The 22,238-nt window shown below is 40.6% G+C and overlaps 1 protein-coding gene and 1 long non-coding RNA gene across 2 annotated transcripts in view; one reads left to right on the forward strand and one right to left on the reverse strand.

Moving 5' to 3' along the window:
* The window catches only part of LOC117771270, a 144,755-nt gene that overhangs the window by 100,737 nt on the left and 21,780 nt on the right, over nt 1-22,238 (forward strand). The gene's annotated exons all lie outside the window — the stretch shown is intronic.
* Nucleotides 2,745-7,700, reverse strand: LOC117771260 (zinc finger protein 703-like). The gene is made up of 2 exons (XM_034601424.1): nt 7,039-7,700; nt 2,745-5,900 (listed from the first exon to the last, which is right to left on the reverse strand). Exons 1-2 carry the CDS (start codon nt 7,273-7,275, stop codon nt 4,368-4,370), a joined length of 1,770 nt encoding a protein of 589 aa, XP_034457315.1. The 5' UTR covers nt 7,276-7,700; the 3' UTR covers nt 2,745-4,367.

Genomic DNA, 22,238 nt, shown 5'->3' on the forward strand with positions numbered 1-22,238 from the left:
AGTGTCCAAATCAGATGTGCGAGTCCTGCATCAGCAAGATTGTTTGTAGCAAATTTCATAGCAAAGTGTTTAGAGGTTCTTGAAATATTTTAGCCCAACCAAAAATGTCAACCTCACAAATGATACAAGAGAAGTCAGCGCCATCAGCATCAGTCGTGTTCCTATCCTCACCTCTGGGGACCATACATGTCTATACTAATTTTCTACTACAACTACAGAAATTTAAATGTATTTAAAATGATGCAGTCCCATTTCAACATTAATATTTAAATGGTATAGATAATATACCAGATGACGAGCTATAAGTGAAATTAGAGATGGTAAAATCAAGACAAACAAAACAAAAATTGAATTACTTTTTAAAAAAGTCCCCACTGCTCCCTACCATTAAAAACATGTATTGACTTCCATAATCTGAACCAAAAAATACCTTCTTCCTTTTTTCTTTTCATTTATAATATTTGTACAGTTCACTTCAATTCACTTATCAGCAATCAGCACTTACAACACACTATTATCTAACATCATTTGAAAGTTTTAACTAAAACGCTAATTTTCTTTAACAGTCCCTTGGCATGTTGGTGTCTTTCATTAAATTTAAGAAAGAAAACACAAATCCATGATTTTGTTTTCATAAGCTAGGAATCTACACTATCGTTTCCCATATTGCACCACTGTGTTTCTACGGGAGCCCAGAATGGACAAACCAAACACTGGCTCTCGAAAGGATCTTTCATGATTTCATGTTACCTGAAGGCCACTACGTAGGTTCCTTCTACACACTCGGAGGGAGTCACTGGGGCCATAGGTATAGAGTTGAGTGCAATATCCAACTTCACCACTAGATGCCACTACATCCCAAACACTGAACCTTTAATTAAACTTAAAGTTTTCATTTTGTCATCCAAATTCAACACTGTACTTCAAACCCTTGCCACAGGGAACACAGCTGAAATACTTGAAAGCAAAAGCACACTGAAACAGAACAACTGATCGGGAATGAATGGAAAGCATCAAACACATTTCCTCTACTTAATAAACTAAGTGTGTGTGTGTGTGTGTGTTTCTGGGACATATTGGCAACATGAAACCTCCAGAGTGGGCCTAGAGGATCTGGTGCCCTCCTGCCGAAATTGGCCACCCCACAACAGCATCTCGGAGCGATGAAACAGGAGCACTTTCTCTTGTTACAGCGGGGACGGGCTGTTTTGACCCCGGTGGGTCCCTTGTCAGAGTTCTGAGTGACCAGCGTGGGTCATCTATACTTCGCCAAGGGTGTCGTAGTGTCATGTTGCGGGGAAATGGCATATTACCGCTGCCAATCATGCGGTAGCCATGGTAACTCGAGCGACTTGTCAGGAGGGCTTCGTCTTGAACACACAGGGGAAGCAGCACTTTGGCTCTGATGCTTATCATGATCCTACTGTGTGTTTACCTGATGCTGTGGATGGCTGCCTCAGTGTGCTGGTTCGTATTGCTGTGCCTTATTTTAGGGGTAATACTCACTGTGGAATATTTTCATTTTTCTATTTATGCTCTTTGCAGAACTTGCTTTACCTTTCTTTAAATATGTATACTGACTATGTCAATTATTATGCACACTAACGCACATTCGATTAGACTTTTCCATTCTGCCTTTGCATTGGTTTTTTTCTTTAATAACACTAAATCCATTACATTAGGATGCTGTTACTTTAAGGTGACGCTGCTTTCACTGCAGAACACAGGAATGTGGGCCGTAGCCCTCTGGTCTGCTTACAATCTCATTGTCGACACGATGAAAAATTAGCGGAAGTAAAGCACACCCCGAGTCATCAATCATGTGATTCTTTCACCGTAAAAATAGAGTAGAGCTGTACAGATCCACTCACTGCTAAAACCTCCCTGACATGTTTACTGACAAACGTTTACGTCTTCCTTTCACTATTTCAACACTTTACCCCCCCCGAAAGGTAGAGTGACGTCGACTGCCAGAGCTGGTTAAAGAGCTCAGACAGATTCAAAGACATTTTGTAGTGAGCTAAGCTTTCTGAAGAAATATTTATCTGATCTAAATACAGCAGATACAGGTGAAGAGGAACCACACATCCTATAGACAAAGATTGAATTCATATTGAGAACTGTATTATTAGATTGAAAGAGAAAGAGAAAACAAATACACTTAAAATGATGATGAAACTATGAGCAAAAACATTTACAAAATAGTGTGTCATAATGCAACTCTATTAGTGTGAATCATATACCGTACTGTGTATTATACCATTTATTTGTTCATTGTTTTTGTTTATTTACATTTTCTATTTAATTTTATTTCTGATTTATGTTTGTTTTTTGTCTCATTTGTTGGTTTGCTTTGCAAAACAAACACACACACACACATACACACACACACACACACACACACACACACACACACACACACACACACACACACACAGACATATATTAAATCACAACTTTTTGCCTATAAATATACACCTACATATTTATATCTTATAGAAAATGTATAGGTTCTAAAATATAATGATAAATACATTATAATGACTTAGTGATATTGGTCCACTTGATGATGACTACATCTCCCATCATGATTTTATGTATAAAGTATAAGTTCAGTGTGTCACCACAGCCAGTAGTGGGCTCCTCTGCCCTGAATATGTGACAAGCAACAGATGTTTGCTGTAGATTCCAACTCCTCCGTCTGGTGAAAAACTGACAAACTCAGAAATGAAGACAAGAGAAAATTCATATTCAGTGTGATTTATTTAACAAAATATGACCTCCGCTTTCACTGGATGCCACCACAGGGTGCCCCATTTCTTTTTTTACAAAAAATATCACATCTCATTTTTTTTTTATTTGCTTTGAAAATAAAGAAAAGAAAACAGCTCAGGATTGCAGGGAGAAAGAGAAAGAGAAAGAGAAAGAGACAGAGACAGAGACAGAGAGAGAGAGAGAGAGAGAGAGAGAGAGAGAGAGAGAGAGAGAGAGATGTGATTTCAACATTCATTCTGGAGCGTTAAGACACGATATATTCAACACCCGTCATCTGGCCTCCCACATGTTTGCTCAGAGGACTGTAAGATGAGAATAGATTTATATGGTAAACATGAAAGCTAGATTCCCAGTATTAAATAAATACAACTTCTCAGGAGGAACAAAACACGAGAAAAACCAAAAAGAAAATCATCGGAAACCGTGGGGCTGGATAAACAGTCACGTGTGTCTGCTGTGTTGAGCTTACATGCATCTCTTGCAGGGTGGACGGTGACTGCTGCCAGACTAACATCAGCTAATTGCCACCCCCTGCCGCATGACATTTTTCTGCTCTTAATCATCGTCATTTGCAGCAAGAGCCCTGAACATCCAGGAGCTATTATACAGCGTCCAACCATCAATTTGCCGAGCCCAAGGTGCAGAAGGAGTCACCTGTGGGGCGGTCAAGTCTGTTGCAAAGGTATCCGAGCAATGTGCAGACATGCAACAGCCACGTGTGTCCTCTGTTCCTTAGGGGTAGAGCCCTGATTAGACATACCAAACCTCAGATATAATGTGTAAAGAAAATGTGAAGATGCTCTCAAGTCAAAATCCAGGACTTGGTCTTTCATCCTAGTTCCACTTAAATCCAGTCTGAAGTCACAAGAAGCAGCAACTTGCCGCATTAAAGTACTGACTAAGTTATACTTTGACATCTTGGTAAATACACTCATTGGTTCTGTGGCAGAGGATCAGATGAGCAGACTGAAACCACAGTCAAGTCTGGACATTAAATATAAAGCTACAGGCAACAGCAGGTGAGCTTAGCGCAAAGGTTCTGTCTGCAGGTAAAAGCTCACTACAGTCGGGAACAAATTAACTCTAGAGAAGCAACAATTAGTTGATTTACAGATTAGTTGTTGTAGTTGATTTTTCCTTTAAATTTCCTCTTATAGACTAAGTGATTAGTCGATTAATGAAGAACATAATCTGCAGATTAATCATTAATGACAAAAATTGAGTTGCAGCCATTTTACGAGGGGCTATGTGTGAGCCCATCTTGTCGTCTGAAAACTGGTCCCTGGTAAAACTGCAAACTGTAGTTTTTACATGCATACACTTGTTTTTTACATGCAAAAAAATTGAAACTTAAAACATTAAATACTAAGCTTTAGAGGAACTCAGAGGTGGATTTTGCTACATTTGCACAAAGGCAGGCTAGCAGTTTCCCCCTGTTTCCAGTGTCTGTGCTAAGCTAAGCTAACTGGTTGCTGATTGTAGCCTTATTTTTTGCAGAAGCTATATTCTCATCCAACTCTCCACCAGAAAGCGAATAAGCACATTTTCCAAATCGTCAAACTATTCCTCAAAATGTTTGAGCAGATGGAGTATCACTGGTATCCCAGTGCAGATGCGGATCCAAGTCTTTGACTGTAGAGAGCGTAATGTGGGTAGTACGGGCCTGTGTTGGGCAGAGAGTGCAGGGAGATGGAGGGGGGACCAGGGGGCAGGTGGACCTTACTGTAGGGGTGATAGCGAGCTAAACCCAGACTCGGAGGAGCCCTGAGCGATAGGGAGCTGTGCATGGAGCCCGGACTGCTCTGCTGGGGGAGGTGAAGGTGGCAAGAGGCAGGTCCAGAGGAGGAAACAGAGAGCAGCTTACTGTCCATTCCTACAGAGAGTGCTGTGTGTGTGCGGAGATGAGCCAGGAGCTCATCTGAAGTGGGGAAGCGTTTGTCGCATGGCCCCCCAGCTGAGACCCAGTTACAGGCGTGAGGCAGGGGGTCGTTGGGGAGCATGAAGCCGTACGTGTAGAGTGGATGGGAGAGGGCAGCGGACGCGCTGGATGACAGGGAGCTTTGGTGGAGGGAGTGGAGCGGGTGGGAGGGATACACCAACGGGAAGCCTGATTTGAGGCTGGAGGAAGGGTCGTGGATGCAGGAGTTGCAGTTGCTTCCGCCGAGATGGGACATACTTGGGTAGCTTAGACAGTAGGGGTCCCTGCATAAACCCTGCATGAGGGAAGGAGGGGAGGAACCTGTGAGAGGGCTGGAGCTCGGGTGCTTTCCTGGGAGGCCCATGCTCCCAACACTGAGGCCCGACTTTGTTGGGTCCAGCCCAGGAACAAACTGAGACGGGTAGCCTGCGTACGCCCCAACTACAGATCCATGGTAGCCCATGTTTGATGAGGGCAGGGGGAAGAGTGGTTGGCTTGTCTTGTAAGGGGAAATGGGTGTAATATGTCCAGAGCTGAGGTTAGACTGGGCAGACTCTGCTTTACCTCCGTCATGGTTGGAACCATCAGAGCTGCCATTACTGCAGTTTGTGCTGGCTCGAACGTGGCTGGAGTTCGCATGGTGTGGACTCTCTGAGCCGGCCTTGTTTACATCAGCGTCTTTTTTGGGAGGATTATTATTGCTGCTGCTCGTGCTGGAGGGACTGCCCCGCTCATGTGCAGCTTCGCTATTGGGCGTCTGACAGTGTGACGTGGGCTGTCCACCAGGGGACTGGCTCTGTTTCTGAGGCGGCTGCTGTTGCTGAGCTTGTCCTGACGGGGAGCCGCTGCTGGCTCTCGAACCTGGTGAGGCAGAGTGGGGAGGGTAGGACTGCAGGCCACTGGTTGAATTTCCATTAGTGGTAGCATTATTGCTGGGCACTCTGAACCCAACTTTATCGCTGCTGCTGGTGACTCCGTCCCTGCGACAGTCCCCGCTTCCTTTGTTGTAGGGCTTGAAGCTGGATTTGTCCTCCACAGAGGGGCGGCGCTCCCTGAGCTTCAGGATGGAGATGGACGAGCGGCTGCTGGGCTCCTTGTCCCCCTGGCTGCCGGAGGAGCCCAGCTTTGAGGAAGATGGAGGGTCTGATTTACCGATCTGAGAACAGGTCTGCGCCAGCAGGGCCAATGGGCTCTTCTTGGCATCCAGCTACAACAAAAATAGATGTGATTAGCTGTTAAATTTCTTTTACTTTATTCTGTCCAGAGACATTTGGTCTTTCATGCAAAAAAAACACAACAACCCACAAACCAAATAACAGAAGTCCTCTGTGGTCATATGTAGGTCTGCAAACTTAAGGTCTGCAACTATGGTTTTCCATATTGATTAATCCAATAATTATTATCCCAATTAAGAATTTAAGACAGTAAAATCTCTGAATATAGTTTTTTTTAAAAGACATGCCCAAAAAATTTCCCCAAATGACTTCTTAGAGCTGAAACAATTAGCCAATTAATCACTTAGTCGATCAACAATTAAATAATTTACAACTATATTAATTGAGTCAATCCTTTTTTAAGCACAAACAATATGAAAAATAACAATTATTCCCGAATCATAGCTACTCAAATAAAAGGATTTGGTGTTCATTCTTGTCATTTATCAATTTTAATTGAGTGTTTATGGGTTTTCTGGTTTAAAAAACCCCACCAACAACAACATCAACAATTTGTTTGACATTTCACAAAATACATTTTCAATCAAGATACGACATATGTAGATGAGTGATCATGAAAATAAACGTTGTAGCTGCAACCATACTTTTACTTGTATTCATCATAGATGATATAGAACAACAGCAAATCCTCGAATTTAGGCAAATTATCTAAGTCGCTTATTCATTTTCAGTCAAGTGATCATGCATAGACTTTCAGGGCTAATTAGAAAGTATAATTAAGATCTACGAGTTGGGTTATTATGATTGTTAATATAATTATAAGGACCAGTATTTATATAACTTTTTTACGATAATGACACAAGAGTCATGGTAAGAGTTTGTTTGTTGCTTTGCCAAACAGATGATTATTTAATTACTTAACCATTCAGGTCACCATTGAATGTGGAATCAAATACATAAATGGTTAGTCATTAATTTAAGGCTATTTATACACAGGACATTTCTCTACTGCTGGGGAATTTAAATTTCTGTTCCTCTGTTTCCATAACTGATGTCAGGACTTTAAGACCTGTCTCTGTGTATTTTCACCACATCTCTGAGCTCAGGAGCACTGTGGTGCAAAGGTGGAAAAGATAAAAGTAGCAACACGGTGTGAGAGACAGTAAATACCTCGATGCTGACTGGTGCGGACGTCAGGGGCTGTAAATATTCCGGGTGCAGCAAGTGTCCAGTGTGCGCAGTCAACATGTTGAGGACTCGGATCGGAAGCCGCTTCGACTGACGGAGTGGGTCCAGAGGGGTCAACAAGGAGACCACTGCACCGGGACGAGGGTCTCTTCTGTCGGGGGTCTCACTGAGCACGATCCGATTACTGACACGAGCTGATCCAGGAGGGAGATATTTCATTGGGGAGAGGGCGCTGCGCTTTTCTTTCGGGGACCGTGCGTCAGGCTACTACTTGTTCGTCCAAGATAAACAGAGTTCAAATGTTGCTGTTGTTGTTGTTGTAATCCACGCAGACACCAGACATGTCCCAGAGAGGAAACAAAACACAGCTGGACGTCCTTAAATGTCCCGGAGGACGGAGAAGCCTCTCAGTCCCGTTGCGTCTTCATCTCCCACACGGATCCTACTCCAATTAATTGTCTTCAAATCAAAATAAGAATAAAGAGGAAAAGGCAAAATCCACCTTGTGAACTGCAGCGTGTAAAACAAGCGGACACTGTGTCCTTTCTGAAGAGACACTTAAAACGGCAGCACTTCACAGAGAGTCCTGAGACTTGTGCGCAAACGTCCCAGTGCGTGTCTCCGGTCCGGACCTCAGCAGCTCACTGACTCCGCAGAGGAACAGGCGCAGTGTGTCCGCTGGGTGGCCGCATCCATAATCACATGGGCGGGGAGGACGTGCGTAAAAGGCGGAGCCACGCTCTCCTCACACCCACCCCTTTCATATATATACTATAACCTGATATGACAACTCATAACCCACGCGCTGCTTTCTGCTGATGATACATTTTTCTAAACGTGTTCATCAGAAAAGGACTTTTCTTTTACATGTGGAACTTTGTATTTTATTAAGATGTAGCCTGCTTACTAAACCTGGGTTGAATGTTTTTTTTTTCTTTTTTGGGGCCGTGTGGGGACAGCAAAACAAGCTGGTAACTAGACTGGCATTCAGTAGCGTGTGTATCTCTGCCAAGGCCCAACAGTCCCCTAACCAAACACATTTGAATTCACTAGATCTTTTTATTTGGGTCCACACGAAATTGCACAAACTCACAGACATCAGTCGACTAAAAATGCCAGATATTTTTCATCAAGATCTATGAATTATACTCGGACAAATCAAAGAAACTGTTGAAAAATAACTTCAGTGTGTAAGACAGTGAAAAAGATTCCTGGATCCGCAGCCTGATCTGGATCCATACCAAAATTGAAAGGGTCACCAAGCAGAACCTTTTGTATCTGAGATATAATTTCTGTATAAGTGGAGATGCGTGATCCATCTTTATATACGGCCTTTGACACTGACACACCATTTTGAGGTTGATCCAATAAACAGTCAATACCAAACAATACAAAGGCCAGGAATCACTTATATACTGTACATGTACCAATACTATATCAAAGCAGCTAATAAACAATGTAAGGAAGATTCATATCTTATATGTTGGGGTAAATACATTATTAAAAGGCGAGTTTAAAATATATTTCAATGACCAATGCCAAACATTAGATATTTCCTTTAAATTGTGTCTGGTAATTACTTGCTCTCATGCCTGTTTAAGGCCAAACAGGGTCTGTCAGTAGTCTGCCACTTTTGGTCATGCAGAGGTCATTCTCATCTTGACCCTCTGCTGCTCTATTGACCTATCAGTAAACCCTGCTAATAAACTTAAATGGAGGCAGAAACTAGCGAGCGAGGCTGTGACACTGAGGCACATGAGAAGCATAGTGTGGCTCTTCAGCGTCTATGGACTCACCTTAACATCACAGAATGTTGTAAACAATGACTAAGGAAAAGTACGACCTTACAGGAGTTTGGGGGTTTAGTAACAAAGAAGCTACAAAGGAAATAATCTGTGGACTACAAATCATGAGGTTCAATCTCAGAGTTCAGTTTTATGATGTTGAAAATAAAATATTTCACGTATGACCCTGCAGTGCACCTAAAACGTGGTCTAAATGAAACCACCCAATCATGAATATGTGAAAAACTCCACTTTTATAGGATTATATCATTTTCATCACATGAAACATAGATCTAAGACATGAGCAGGAACTCTCAGAAACCAACAGTCCACTGACAACTTCACAGAGAGGGATTATGTGAGAGGACTGGGATGTGAGCCTTATTAAAACTAAAAAACGTGCTCTTTTGTGAGGGTAACGATGCAGAAACCAAAGTGAGTCAGCAGAGAGAATCAGTCATCGGGTCACACAAGTCATCCTTCACTCCGTTGTCAACAAGCAGATGCAGGGCAAACACTAAAAAGTGTTTACTAGTCCAGCTGCTTGTAATTCATAGCTCAGAGATTTTCAAATTCTCAGGCGTGCATGAAAATGTGTCGTCCTCTGAGTCATAACTCAGCAAAATATGACCGCACATGCATGATATACAAAATCTTAGATTCTATGTGACAGTAAACTTCCCGTCTGTGCCCTTGACGCACCCAAATTATGGGAGTTGTAGTTCCAAAACGTAAGGTATGATTAAGGAAAAAAGCTTCACTGCCAACTATCCAGCAGTTGCTGAGATATTTTGGTCTGGACCAAACCGGTATACTGACCGACATCTCCATCCCTGAGGTCATGCCACTAGTGTGACTAAAAATATCAAAATACTGAGTAAGAATAGTCTTGGAGTTCTTTAAACAAACACTACTTTTGAAAGGAGTTTCTTAAGGTCATTGCAGTGTCCAGTGAATCAGAGTCTCTGTAGCGTTTCCAGAAACTCTTTAATTGATGTCACAGCTTGTGTTTGGTGTTAATTTACCGTTTAAACAGGGCAGGGATCTCCAGATAAGAATTAGCAACATATTAGTGTTAATCAAATGAACAAACCATATTCAGTATGTGTAATGTGCAGCTACATGGTGAGTGGAGTTAAGCAGCAGAAGATTTGGTTAAAGCGGAGCAGATATTGTAGTTATATATGTCAAATTGTACGACCTACATTATTTCACATTAATCTGCTTCCACATTGCATGCACATACAAAGCAGGGTGTTGTTTCCTGCTTTACACTGAAAGTGACAGGACAAAGCCGAAAAGAAAGAAAGGTATTCGACAGACGAACAAACAGGACAAGTCACATATTTCCTCAATGCTACATTCAAAAACCTTCTCAAGTTCACTAACCTGTTTGTAAAGGTGTCCCACACTGCGTTGTGAAGAAAAATATCTTCACTGTGACAATTTAGGAACTTGTCAAAAAGCGAAAAAACTATTCACAAGCAGCTGTCGTTCAGATTTAAGGCTTTTATGAATGTTGTTTTATTATTAAATTAAGACATGTAGTATCTACTTATTAACAATTTTCTTTAATCTCTTACTTATGAATTTCAAATGCTTTTAATTTGACATGTATAGTGGCAGATCATTCGTTTTTGGGCTTTTACTGCACTGAGAACGATAATACACAGAACATGTCACACTCAAGCCTATTTTCTTTTATTAATTAATGCCATTTTTACCAGTGAAGAAAAAATGTGATAAAGACACATCAGCTCTATATTAATGGTTCTATAAATCTGGAATGTTAATAACTTTATTGCATTACCGCCTGCTGACTGACTTTGCAATGAGCTAATTTTGCTAACCTAATTATACAATGAATTGGTTAAAGTACTTAAAAATTATGGCTGACAAGAACTATTAGCAGCAGCCCAAAATAGTCAGAGTCTGAGGGGCTTTGATTCTGCGAATCCTTTGTAGCTTCAATCGAGGGTGCGAAATCATCCCTAATCCCTCATTACCTGTGGGCAAAAAGGCTGCATAATGTGAATTAGCTGATGATTTGTACACGTCTTCCAGAGGCATCTTTAATCTTCAAAAGCAATGGTTCGCATGTAAATAGAAAGAAAGGATGAGGAATGAACACCTATGTAAAAACACAGTTTCTGCAAAACATGCTGTTTATTTTAAAAATTATCTTTTCTACAATCGTTATAGGCCTTCTTAAAGATATGAAATCAGTACTTAAGTAAAACAACAAGATTTGGTTGAAGTAACTGTCGCCTTGACCTCGTGCCCCAAACAGCAGAACAGCTACTCACAGCCATCCATCAATGTCCCATTTGTGATAAGAAGCTGAGAGTGGGAGCGCCATCTCATCAGGAAACAAGGTCACAGTCTGCACTGCTGTACAGGAGACAGCCCTGTGTGGCTGGGAGGAAAACAGAGAGACCAGGAGCAGTGGTCTGACTTATCCAGTGCACTGGCTACTATAATACAGAAACAGATATATATATATAGACGCTGCATTAACTACTTCAAAAACACGTGTGTTATTTATTCACAACAGAAAAACTTGAACACATTATCTATATGCTACAAGTATGATAAAATATCATTTTAGTTTATGAAGGTTCCTCCTCTCATTCAAAAGTTGTATTGAAACATATTGTAATGACTGTAATCATAACCCCATCACATCCTGGTGCATGATATGTAACTTCTGTCCAAAGTGACGCATGGTGAGTGTCGGTTGTGTTGCTTCAGTAAAGCAGAGAGACAGAGAAGCCAAACAAGGTCAAACACAGAGTAAAACTGAGGCAACCATAAACAAAAGGATCCTCTATTTAACTGCATGTCCTGCCTCGAAGTTGGTCATTAACAAGCAGTGACACAGTTTGTGTGAGTGATTATTGTTTCCTGCTGTTGCTTAATATGAAGCTGGTTTCTTCTTGTTCCCTTTTTCTTCTTCAAAACACAATCAAAGCAGCGACACAAAGAAAAACTATGGAAGATGTGAGAGATGGACTAAACCTGGTCTGAAAGACTCCCAGCAAGACAGTATATCATCAGTACATATGTTGTGTCTTCACTATAGCATTTGGTCTTTTATTCCAAAAAAGACAATTCATAGTGAAACTGTAGGCGGTCAGAAGATGTCAGCTGAGTAAGGGGTCCTTCACGTGGCCCAGGACACATTTGCGTTCACACAGGGGAAAGAATGTGGCCGCTTGCATTCTAGATTACCTCCGCATGTGTTCTGAGGGATCGCATCTAGAGATGCATAGAGGACGACTTTGGGTGCAAAGTACACTGTACTTAGCTCTGACCACGAGTGACTGGATCACTCAGGACGAACATTAATACCAGGGCTGTCCCTTTTTATGCCATATATATGGCAAAGTAACGGACAAAGACTGTTTGTCATCTCTGTACCATGCAAATCTGTGGGCTCACCTGTTAGCAGACCAGCGGAGCAACGTAACATTCAACGTAAACTGATTGCGTGCATGTGCGTATGGGGGTATTCTATTCGAATGAATTCCATGTCATGTCAAATTAATTCGAACTTGATATCTGTGACGGTTCTAGTTATACCGGATCTGAACGGAGTCTGTGCTGCATATGCAGTTTGCTATGACGTTTATGGCACTGTGGTGGTGGGAGCTAGTTAGCCAGACATGCTAATGTTAACAACTGAAAACACACAAACGCAACATTTATCGATTTCTAAGAATATTGTTCTTGTATTTCTGGTTTTGGAAAGGCTATAAAGACACACACCAGCCTCTATCTCTTCGGATATTAATTATTAATTATCACTTTTACAGCTGCTTACAGTGAAACACAAGCAGTCATCTAATAAAACCACGCAAAGAATCAAATACATAATACAATATGAAATTGATCACTGGAATTTCTAATCTTAAACATCAACTAGTCTGTTTCACAGCGTGTCAGTTAATGCATAGAACTCGCTTAATGTATAGAATCAATAATATTTAAGTCTGCCAACCCATCTAATAAACTTTCCCTTTGAATCATGTTCGCTCTTTTGTTCACGCACAGACAAGAGCGTGGACTCACAAAAAAATATACACTCTCTCAGTAGCACAGATGCATTTTGCATGTCCTGTGGGTGGAACGATCCAGAGAAATCAGGCTGCCAGAGGATGCCAGCCTGCAATCAGATTGTACTTTGCTGTTCAGTGAAATTTCAGCTGACATCAAAGATGTTTTTTCACACCCCTCCAGATTTGGCTTTTTGTGAAGGATCTGATTCCAAAAACTCAGAGCTGCCTGCTGGCTACTGTGTACCCAAAACACACACACACACACACACACACACACACACACACACACACACACACACACACACACACACACACACACACACACACACACACAATTTTCTTGCTTTAACTGCTTTGCATGTAATAGTTTTATTTCAGCTTTATATTTTAGTAAAACGTTATTCCTACCCTCCTCATATTGTGGAGAAGAAAAGTTGATTATATTCTCAAATCACATGGATTTAGGATTATTTGTACTTAGTTGAGGCTGCGTGCATGGACTAGAGTAAGACCAATAACCCGTATTTAAAGAATACGAATTTTAAATTATTTTTCAAACTAAAATACAAGAGGAAAAGTATCTTAAGGAATATGTTTGTCTGCTCCATAGACTATATCATAACATAGCATAGCCCACTAACATAACCTTTGTAATAGTAACCTACCATTTCTACCAAGCTTAATGAGCTTTTTACTTTCATATCTGTTTCTTGCCAACAGGAAACAAATACAACATACAAATTTAATTATTTATTCCAAGCATCTAAAAAGCTCACTATCATGTATCCATAAGAGAGAATGTATATTCTTTGTATGTTAATTAGCTATGTGCCAGCAAGAGCAGCTTATATGAAATATTTTAAATGAAAATAAGTTACAGCTACTAGCTGGAAATAAGAAGCCTGACATATCCAGTAAAAGATACTTTCACTTTCAAAGAGGCTAAATAGATTAGAGGGCTTTCATTTGAGAACAAGAGAGCTAGAGACACTGTTAATAACTCAAGTTAGACACAACTGATGAAATCCACATGTGACAAATTGTCATTTCGGCCAAACAAAGTCAATAGTTGTAAGTATGAATGTAAGAAATGACAAACCAATATTTGTCTACCACTGTCTGAAATCAAAGATCTATTGTTTCCAAAATCACAAAAAATCTGCCACGTTATCATCAGGTGTCATGCTGGTCAGTTGGATCATATTCTAAGACAAAGCCCTTTTTGATTCACCTGCAAATTTATTACACAACATCCATTAAATATATACACACTGACATTGGTTCTTATTCTTTCTATGGTGGTAAAATTTGTTTTCACTCTTAGGGGTATTTTAGAGATCTGGTGGCCCTTTTCCTTGAATGTTGCAGGGAAACTGATTGTGACTGCACAACCCTGGAGGGGTTAAACAAACCTTTCCATTGCTCCCTGCGGCCTTCACTTCGTGCAGTAGCTGAGCAATCATTTACCATTGACCCCCTCCTCTTTGAAACAGACCTGAACACATTTGTCAGAACTTATGCCAAAGATTTATCTGAAGCCAACGTCCGTCTTGGTCAAATGATATCGGAGAGGTTATGAAAGATTTAGGATTCAAGTAAATAAAAACATTGTAGCAGGAAGTCTGCTGATATTTTGGAAGATGCTGAAGTTCAAAGTTCACTACAGAGCACATTTATGGCTCTGGTTTTGAGGCTAAAGGTCAATGTTAATAGGCAACACAATATGGTTTCTATATTATGGAATGTGTGTCTGGTAATAGATTAATTGAAATACCAATGACATTAGCTTGAATTTGGGGAAATTCATTTTATCTTTGACTGCTGATGTGATATTGCAGTTTATCATTAAGGGAACTGAACGTTTAATTATCTCTACGTTGCTGAACAGAGGAAGTAAAAGTGCAAATGTACAACCCTAAAAGTTAACAGCTTTTTATAAACAACAAATGTCTTTTTTACACAATACACAAATATAAAGATGAGTTTATTGAGTCCTTGGTCAAAGCGAACCAGCATGTAGGAAAACAATAAACCCCTAAAAGCAGAAATTGAAAATTCAGAAGGAACAGAAGGAAAAGCAGAAGGAACAACAGGAAGGGCAGCTTAGAAAAACCTTAAAACTAGGAATCAAGAAGTTTTAAGAATACTGTGTGCTGGTGATTTATACTGAAACTAGAGAGGTATCGCAATATCCTGTCAACAAAATAATCCTTTACCCCATTTTATTAGTGTAATTAGTTTTAGCAGTACTTCAAGAATGATTCTTTTAATAGCCGTATTTCCTGCAATGATTAGTGACAGCTGGGCAGTGTGTGTGACTCTGTCTCCCTTCAGGCAAAGTGAGCGTGCAAACTGTTTCTTAACTTTCATGGTGACAGAACAATGACTGAAAACTGTGCTTGTCAACAGAGCAGATGCAAGAAGTTAAATAAGGAATTATTGCGCTTACATAGACGTCAACAAGGGCGAGTCTATAGACCCCACAAGGTTGTTTGGAACCAGCTTGTCCCCAAACATGGCAACCTGTTGATAACTACACCATGAAGTCAAATACATTATAGTATAGTATAGTACAGGTATATACAGTATAGTACAGTATTGTGCAAGTGTGATTTATATTGTGACAAGCAAACTTTCTTCACCATCAGGTACATTTTTATTCAGTTATTATAAATGCATCCAGTACAGCTCAATACACCTCCGACAAGGAGGTTATGTTTATTAAATCTTGGAGCGGATCAAAATAAATGGGCAAATCTTTGAAGTGTTCCCCACAGAGTGAATTCAATCTATGGTGGTAGCGGGAGTACAGATGCACACGCATGCTGGTCGCTTTCACGTGCAACAGATTCTGAGTGACACGTACAAAGACTTGAGAGTGAAGTTCTTGCTTGAGAGACAGAGAACTGCATTGATACCACATGCTGGTACGACCACAACTGCAGCTTAAACTATGAGGTCTGACTGCGTGGACTGTAAAAACTTAATGGACAATAGCGCTGCACACAGCTATATACTGCAGCAGCGGAGCAAAACACCTAGTTACCAAATTAACACCACATCTCCCATGTTATTATGAGAAGTGTAGAAATGAGACTATTTAGAATATGGCAGGTCGCCACAGTCTCAATAAGTAATGTGAAACACTGATCTGATGTTGTGAGATAGGGAATTAGCCTTTCAGAGCGGCCCTCTAGTTGAAGATATAATTTGAACAATCAAAGAAATCACATACTACAATTTTATTGCGCATGAAAATAATAAACAAAGCTGTTGGTCTGTCACTGATAAAGCTCAGAATTATTAGCCTGCACACTACAGTAGTGCGCTATAGTAGATGTACCCAAATGATTGAATACATCCCCTATAGCACATGTCTGTGCTCTACTGAGTACATTTTCTAGCTTTCTATTAAGATTTAAAAATGAGAATTAATAAGAACAGACTTATGGTACCAATTCAGCATCATTAAGATCTTTAGGTAGAAATAACATCAATTTCTTAATATTTGTATCATGATAACATTGTGGAAACACAATACCACATGTTTGATCTACCAAAAATATATTTTTTTGTAAAACTAAAATGTCTCATAAAGAAATAGTTACAACATAAAACAAAAAGTCTGCTCACATTAAACACGTCCTCTCTGGGCCATTTTGTAATTCTTACAGATTCCCTGTGTTAATAATGAGAAAGAGGGCGACACAGAAGTCAATTGCTCTCATACTGGATTCCCATTGATCCTGAACCTGTCTATAAAATCAAAGGAGAGCAGTTAGCTCTAACAGAGCGCTGAACCAGGATCTATGTCACGCATTAATTCACCCTGTTCAATAAGTTACTCTGATAGAAAACCCAATGAGTTATTTAAACAGATCAAGCAACAGAGGGATGAAAAGATTCCAAGAGAAAGCGACGAAGGCAAACTCTTTCCTCCTCGCCTGCACCTCATTTTGATGGCTTTATTTACTTAACCCTCAGCACAACCCTCATTCATAAATGTCAGGACTGGGTCCGTGCACCATTTAGAAACCCAAATGTGAACTACACCAAACATAGGCTGTGTTCCTGCGTGCATACGGCCGCATAATCACTGGTCAGCTGCAACCATTCCAGCCCAAAACACACCATTCCAGAGTGGAGATGCATTTCAGCGTTCGTCCCACATCTGTCATCGCTCAGCGCGCACCACACGCCTCCTCTGCTCTCCCTCCAGATATGCCAGCACAGCAGACAAAGTCTGTCATAACACTTGACTTGTGGTTTAACAGACTATGGCAACAGTGGAAGGTGGTAAATGAGATTGCTTTCTTTATTTGTATTTCTGCCTTCACGAATAAATCAAACCCGGGAGCATGGATGTCGCACAGCATCCCTGAATTTAAATCAAGCTGCCCTGCAGTTACTCTGCATTTTCTCAAAAGGGAGAAACGCTTTGATTTCAAACTTCTGCTGGACATTAATTTTGTCACGCAGGCAAAGGTGTCTGGTTTCAGGTTGTGTGACAGCTGTAGGAAGCTGAGAGCGACGGCGGCGACCGCACTGTGCCTGTCAGTCACCGAGGCAGGGGAGAGAAAGAGCTGCTGTCAAAGCACTTGTCAGGTTTTGATGTTACAAAGGAGGGAAGATCTCAATTAAAAGGCCATTATTCTGCGAGTGAATCAGCGCCCATCAGCTATGCAACTTCAAACAAATGATCCTCACCCTAATCCAATTGATGTTACACGTGATATTTGACGGCGGAGATCAAGATAAAGGACGCAGTTCGTGTTACTAGTTTGGCTGCATTGCAGTACATCACAGAGCTGAGAGGATGAGGAATTATTTCAAATTAAAGCAGTGTTTTGTCTTCCTGTTGTACATAGTGATTATTTACTGGTGTGTTCCACGGATAATTCTGGAGAACATGTGTAAGCCACACCAAAATGTAAAGAATCATGAATTATTCTGCTGATCACCCACCATACCTCCTTTTAGTTTGTGATGACGGAGTGCTCTATTTAGGAAGTTAGACTGTTAGATTGTCTGGGGTCTAATTTATCTCCCCAGGATGAATTCATGAATGTGAAGTAGTGCCATATTTCACACATGCATCCCCTCCCTCGCATGGAATATTATTACCGCTGCCCCAGAAAGTTGTGGAGGGAACCGTTTTTCACCTGAACAAGCATTACAGTGTCATGTCGAACATTATTCACCATGTGCGGAGCGCTCTGACACGCCGTGAAATATTCTCCGCGCTGTCCTCAGATTTCTGCTGAAGTAGGACAGTTTCCCCTCCAGCTCCAAATGTATGACGAACTTTAGAGGGTGAAATAAAGCCAAAGTTTTTCCGCAGAATCATAAATACAGATTACGCCGGATATCAGTATGGATTACTTTTTTTTTTTTTTTTTTTTTCAACGTTCAACTCCTGCTGCTTCACCCCCACCATCTCCGCTGCTCATATTCGTATAGGATGTTGATCAGGCATTTTTTTCCTCAGAGTATCACTCAGCACATTGGCAATAACGACTTGTAAAAAGATTAGGAAATCCTGGGAAAGGTAGCAAGAGCAGGCTACACTGCTAAAAGCCAAACTTTCCGTGATTACTTTATTGATTGATGGCTGTCGGGACGATTTCAACAAATAAGATAAAAAGTTACCAACCTGACAACCTTTAAAGTGTTATTTAGTATGTAACATAGACTGTATGTAAGGATTGAACGACACGTCTCCACTTCCTCCTGCTATCCAGAAATGAAGCCAAAATATCCCGGATACCAAAACACTGCCATCTTGCACATTTGAAGCCGGCGTCGTGATTGGTGGATGGAGCAGCGGAAGCAAGGTCCCGACCATACACATGATCGACTAATCATTCACATACATGTTTGTGATAAGAACAATTTATATGACAGAAATCATTTAAATTTGACAGTTTTGACCTTTTAGTTTGGCCCAAGTCCCATTCACTGAATGGAGGGGGCAGGGTTCATGACCTATACTGCAGTCAGCCAGCAGGGGCCTATAGAGACGCTTTGGCCTCACCTTTGGGGAGCCGTCATGTCGTCCATCTTTATATGAAGTCTATGGTAAATAACTACAAATTGAGCCCAGGTTGTGTTCATTTAATTAATTCTATCTTCAACAATTAATTAAGTTTGACCTGTAAAAAACATGGGCTATTGATTTTTATTCCATATAAAATTAAAAAGGTCCTGAGTCAAAAGTCTTCAATTTAAATAGGTGAACCCTACACAAACCTTGCAGAGTGTTACGCTTGGCAAACTGTTTGGTTGTCAACCTCAAGGCCTTTCCTGTCATAACAGCGAAACATAATTTGAAACGACTAACACAACAGCTTAAATCTAACCTCTGAATTGGATTATGTTTTTCCTATAGCGAGCATCCAAATGCGACACCAACGTCGTGTCGAAGACATTCTGAGTCTTTCGGCTTTATATCCTGTATGTAAAATAAAGTGCATATTTAAGACTCTTAACAAGGTCCAGCAGGCTTTTGTCAATTAGCTTTCTAGCTACAGTTGTCACTTCTGCAGGAAAGGTAAATGGTCGCAGGGTTGAAATAAGAAGCCTGACACATCTGGTAAAAAAGACTTTCACTTTAATGTGTTATTTTGTGGGTAAAGGTGCAAGTTTTCTATTCACTTCCTGCCAAATGGTGCTGTAAATTACTCACAGCTTGGCCACATCCAGCCTGCATGAGTTTTCAGTGTCTCATGTATCCGTGCACATGTGTGTGTGTGTGTGTGTGTGTGTGTGTGTGTGTGTGTGTGTGTGTGTGTGTGTGTGTGTATCTGTGTATACATGTGTGTGGTGTTGGCGAGAGGTTACGGGGGATCGTCACACGGATAACACAACTAAAAGCACTTTCCTCCACCGCGCTCATGATAAATGGGTTTCAGAAAAAGACTGAGCGTATATTATATCAACTGTAAGGTGTACACACGGCCGAGGCCATAACTCTACTTCCTTACCTGAAAAAAAAAATGAAGTATGGGCGCTGTATATTTCCCCACTCGACACATTTACGAGCCCTCCCTGTTGTATAAACTCGGTGATTGGTATTTCAAAGCACCTTGTCAGAGCGAGTACTGAGTGCTGCCAGCTACCTCAGCAAACAGTGGAGGCATTTCAGACGGAGAGAAAGTAAAACTGAGAGAGTTATTGTCTTTGCAAAGTTGAGAGCCTATTAAAAAAACTCTCTTGTGTCTGTGAATTTATAGTGTTTGTGCTCAGTGCTGTTAAAATCAAAACCATGGCCTGGACGGGGCTGTTCATTCCACTGATGCAGTTGGGAAAAATTGGTGCCTTATTGCAGGAAAGACCCGAACGTTGGCCCAACAGTAAAAGACTATGAGACTTTCTCAAATAAAGAGACTGTTTTGTATTAACATGGGCAGATGAGATGAATCATTAAATTAGAATGTCAGAACTGAAGCTCGGAGAGGATCTTTGGTCACATATGCTTTTTTAAATATTTTTCTGCCTTCCTCTTACTCTCCATCTTTTTGTTTTCTTTCACTGTACGGTAAAGTTTTGTCACAGTCTGTTTCACGCCCTGTCCACACGTTCACACATACACAAATGTGAAGCGAATATTGCAGGTTCACCAACAACTCCACGCGAAGCCACGCTGCGATTTGCCACGCCAAAGGAAGCAAATGACTTATCCGCCTCCTCGATTGCACGGCTTGGAAGAGAACTGGAGGTGAAGGTTGCCCCCTGATATATTCACGTTTGTGTGACCACGCCCCAATACGGATATTTAGCACATTATTTCCTATGTGTTTGAGCCGCTCATCGACACAAAACCGGCATTTTAAGTCACTAAAAGGAAGATCTTTACAAACACCTTCCAACCTGCAGATTTTTTTTAATTTGTTTTCGAAACAATAACATCACTGCTTACTTTGCGATTACAATCAACTACAGCAAAGGTGACAAGTTACCGGTTGACAGGAGAATTAGCTCACTGAGCATGCTCACAATGTTCCTCTCTGGTGTTGACGGATCGAATGTAGACTTTATCGCCATCTTCGGGTCCGGCATGCTCGTTTGTAGTCGTTTTGATGTTCTGGTCTGGATGGAGATATTTTGTAAAAAGGAGAGGAAATTATCTCTTTAAAAAAAAGTTCTGCAGTAGTGTAGACAAGGTCAACATATATAAATATGGACAATTCAGCCGAAAAGAGGTGTTGTTGTGTCAATTTCCGAGGATGTCAGTAGTGTCATAAGTCACAGAGTTCACAATCCTTCATTCACTGACATGTGTTCAACATGGTGCAATTTGCACAGTGCTGTGAAAAGACAGGAATGTTTCATCAAAGGCTCCAACCATTTCCACTTTATAATACATCTCATCTGTTACTTACATAAGTTCATATCTGCCAGGAAGACAGAGAGAAAAAAGAAAAGTTATGGACAAAAAGTTTTGACCTGTCCAGCCAATCAGAGAGCTGCTTTCTCCCATAACTGTCATTGTTTTAGCTCATTTTACAATGACGAAGACCAAGATGGTCACATCACGAATGGTAAAATGAAGAGCAGTGAGGTCAATGGAAAAACCAGTGGAAAACTAAATGTGCTTCCAATTTCCAGATTTAACCAAAATACTTGTGATATTACAATATGTATATTCATATTGATTCATCTTATTTATTTTAAAGAGGATTCATGTTGTTTATAACAAACTCTTGTCAAATGTTTAAAAAGTATTATCTTCATTTTATCCATCTTTTTGTCTTTGTTCGTATTATTTGTTCTTCCCATATTCAATTGAGAACCCAAAACCGGAAAATGAAAAGATTACTTGTTATTAAGTTGTTTATTAATCTGATATGATAAATCTAATAATTTTGAAAGACAGGCCACAGGCCGAACACAGTTTCGATAATGTCACTTGATAATATAATGGAAGTCACTTTTTATATTTTCCAATTTTTGATTCTTAATTGAATATAAAAAGAATAAACTCTACATAGATTTTCTGCAGTTACTTAATCACCACAACCTGGCCAAAATCTCCAACATGTTTTTGATCTGCTCTTATATTCATCCACATGGCTGTCAGATTTGTATTATTTCTAATTGTGTGTGTTTTTAAAAAATTATAATTATTTTGTCATGTCGTGAATGAGAATAGGAGGCGATCCAGTCATTACAGTCAGCTTACAACAACATGTAAATGGCTCCAATCATCAAATGAAGTTTTTAAATTAGGCTGCCACCCAGAGCACAGAGAGGAATATTATTTTGACACTCCGTCACCCTCCGGGGGGAAACGGACCTTTTTGATGTGTGATCCGCCGGGGCTTGCATCGGCTGGCAGATT

This window comes from Hippoglossus hippoglossus, chromosome 12 (assembly GCF_009819705.1).
Source record: "Hippoglossus hippoglossus isolate fHipHip1 chromosome 12, fHipHip1.pri, whole genome shotgun sequence".
Lineage (NCBI taxonomy): Eukaryota > Metazoa > Chordata > Actinopteri > Pleuronectiformes > Pleuronectidae > Hippoglossus > Hippoglossus hippoglossus.

Excerpts from the sequence above, each read along its gene's own strand:
- LOC117771260 (XM_034601424.1), bottom strand. The coding sequence starts at position 7,275 with ATGAAATATCTCCCTCCTGGATCAGCTCGTGTCAGTAATCGGATCGTG. Across the intron at positions 5,901-7,038 it reads CCGCACCAGTCAGCATCGAG|CTGGATGCCAAGAAGAGCCC; the intron begins GTATTTACTGTC and ends TTTTTGTTGTAG.